The sequence below is a fragment of the Pyrus communis genome, chromosome 11 (genome assembly GCF_963583255.1).
Source record: "Pyrus communis chromosome 11, drPyrComm1.1, whole genome shotgun sequence".
Taxonomy (NCBI): domain Eukaryota; kingdom Viridiplantae; phylum Streptophyta; class Magnoliopsida; order Rosales; family Rosaceae; genus Pyrus; species Pyrus communis.
This window is the reverse complement of record NC_084813.1, coordinates 21,569,147-21,571,726: the sequence shown is the minus strand read 5'-3', so window position 1 is coordinate 21,571,726 and position 2,580 is coordinate 21,569,147. Positions and strand designations below refer to the sequence as shown.

Sequence of the window (2,580 nt, the reverse complement as noted above, 5' to 3'; positions counted from 1 at the left end):
CTGAGCACACAGGCGAACAGAACACCCAAAACCCTGATGAGAAGAAACCTACTGAGAGCTCCCTTATCACTCTCATCAGCCCGTATTCTTCCTCCAAGACCTCCCCGTCCGTACATCCATGGAGGGTCTTCGTCGAAAGCTTCAAATTCTCACTGTACGTCAAGTTTCGGCTCAAATTCCAGGTGGGTTTTCACCGACTCTCTCCCTCCTCCCGAATGGGTAGAACCTTTCAATGACGTCTCTGATGTAGTATCGAACACACAAAATTTTGACCCATCTCCGTGGGTCGCTCAAATTGTGAATCTTTTAGATGGGTCTCCTACAATGGAGGCCAATTTAGACTCTTACTGTCGCACATTCTTGATCAAATTGTCTCCTAATTTTGTTTCGTATGTGTTAAAATCTTCTGAGCTTCGTGGGAAGCCCAAAACCGCCTTGCGGTTCTTTGCTTGGGCTGGTAGCCAGAAGAAGTATCATCATAAGCTTGACTGCTATGTATCTTTGATTGAACTTTTATCTGTGTGTCGTGATTTGGACCGTATTCGATGTGTACTTGTTAAGCTTAAAGAAATGAACTTTTTGATGACTTCATCGGCGGCAAATTCTTTGATTAAAAGCTTTGGATGTCTTGGAATGGTTGATGAGCTGTTGTGGGTTTGGCGTCGAATGAAGGAGAATGGGATTGAGCCTAGTTTGTACACTTATAACTTTTTACTGAATGGTTTGGTGAATTCGATGTTTATTGAATCCGCTGAGCGGGTTTTTGAGGTTATGGAAGGCGGGAAAATTGCACCGGACATTGTGACTTATAATACAATGATTAAAGGGTATTGTAAGGGAGGGAAAACCCAGAAAGCAATGGAGAAGTTCAGAGCTATGGAGGGGAGGAATGTGGAACCTGATAAGATTACTTACATGACTTTAATACAGGGGTGTTATTCAGAAGGAGATGTTGATTCGTGTTTGGGTCTTTACCAAGAAATGGAAGAGAAAGGACTTGAAATTCCACCTCATGCGTATAGTTTAGTGATCAACGGGCTTTGCAAAGGTGGGAAATGTATGGAAGGATATGCTGTATTTGAAGATATGATTCGGAAGGGATGTAAAGCCAATGTGGCAAACTATACAGCATTGATCGATTCATATGTGAAATGTGGGAGCATTGAGGTTGCAATGAAGCTTTTCGAGAGGATGGAAAATGACGGGGTTGAACCAGATGAGGTCACTTACGGGGTTATCGTCAATGGATTATGTAAGAGTGGGAGAGTGGAGGAGGCAATGGAGTACTTTGCTTTTTGTGAAGGCAGGGGGATGGCAGTTAACGCTATGTTTTATTCTAGTCTAATCGATGGTCTTGGAAAAGCAGGGAGGCTTGATGAGGCTGAAAGGCTCTTTGAAAAGATGGTAGTGAAGGGATGTCCACAGGATTCATACTGCTATAATGCCCTTATCGATGCCCTGGCTAAATGTGGAAAAGCTGATGAAGCATTAGCACTCTTTAAGAAAATGGAAGAGGAAGGTTGTGATCAGACGGTTTATACATACACAATACTCATCAGCGGACTTTTTAAGGAGCACAGAAATGAAGAGGCATTGAAGCTCTGGGACATGATGATCGATAAGGGCATCACACCGAATGTTGCTTCCTTCAGGGCCCTCTCTATTGGGCTTTGTCTCTCAGGCAAGGTGGCCCGAGCCTGCAAGATTTTGGATGAGCTAGCGCCAATGGGTGTGATTCCTGAGACAGCTTTTGAAGATATGATCAATGTGCTGTGCAAAGCTTGCCGTTACAAGGAAGCCTGCAAATTGGCCGACGGAATTGTGGACAGAGGTAGGGAAATACCAGGACGAATCCGAACGGTTCTAATCAATGCCTTGAGGAAAGCAGGCAATGCAGATTTAGCTATGAAGTTGATGCATAGTAAGATCGGTATTGGGTATGACCGAAAGGGTAGCGTCAAAAGGCGAGTGAAGTTCCGAACTCTCTTTGACAGTTAAGTCTTAGCAAATCTATAGTTTTAAGAAACTTTGTTTGGCTAATTCAAAGATGGCATCATATATCGCTTACCATCAAAAGATGTAGGATTGGTGTTCATTCTGCAATCCTTGTATAATGCATCATCCAATTTATTGAAGAAACTTTGACATAAAATGTTTCAGACCCTTGAAAGAGGTTTTTCCTAACGTCTTTTGGCCCGAGTGGATGACAGAGCAGAAGAATCTGATCGGTTCCCTTGGGCTACATGGCATATGTTGGATGCATTGGTGATCTCTGTGTCAGTACCCAGGTGTGTGGCTTTTTTTCCTATGTTTCATTTCAAGAGCAACTGAGCAAGTAATCGTACATGAACTCTCACTTGAAAAAAAAACAAGGTGGACATAAAATATCGTATTTCTAAAAACCGCATTTTATTCGTATTTCTAAAATATCGTATTTCTAAAAAACGTTTTTCAAGTAGAATATTGTGGAATTGATAGAAAGAATAGATTTTGGTCAAGAGGGAGGCAGGAATTGGACTTGGGACCGCCTTCAACATTTGGAAGAGAAGTACCACCAGTACAAGGGCAAGTTGGTAAAAA

General features: G+C 42.4%; 1 protein-coding gene across 1 annotated transcript; it reads left to right on the top strand.

Moving 5' to 3' along the window:
- On the top strand, positions 1-2,346 carry LOC137708641 (pentatricopeptide repeat-containing protein At1g03560, mitochondrial-like). Its single transcript, XM_068447761.1, has one exon. The coding sequence runs from the start codon at positions 37-39 to the stop codon at positions 1,996-1,998; it is 1,962 nt and encodes a 653-aa protein (XP_068303862.1). The 5' UTR covers positions 1-36; the 3' UTR covers positions 1,999-2,346.
- Positions 2,347-2,580: the final 234 nt, after the last annotated feature.

What these genes read in the sequence shown, in the direction of transcription:
- LOC137708641 (XM_068447761.1), top strand. Translation starts at nt 37, where the DNA reads ATGAGAAGAAACCTACTGAGAGCTCCCTTATCACTCTCATCAGCCCGT.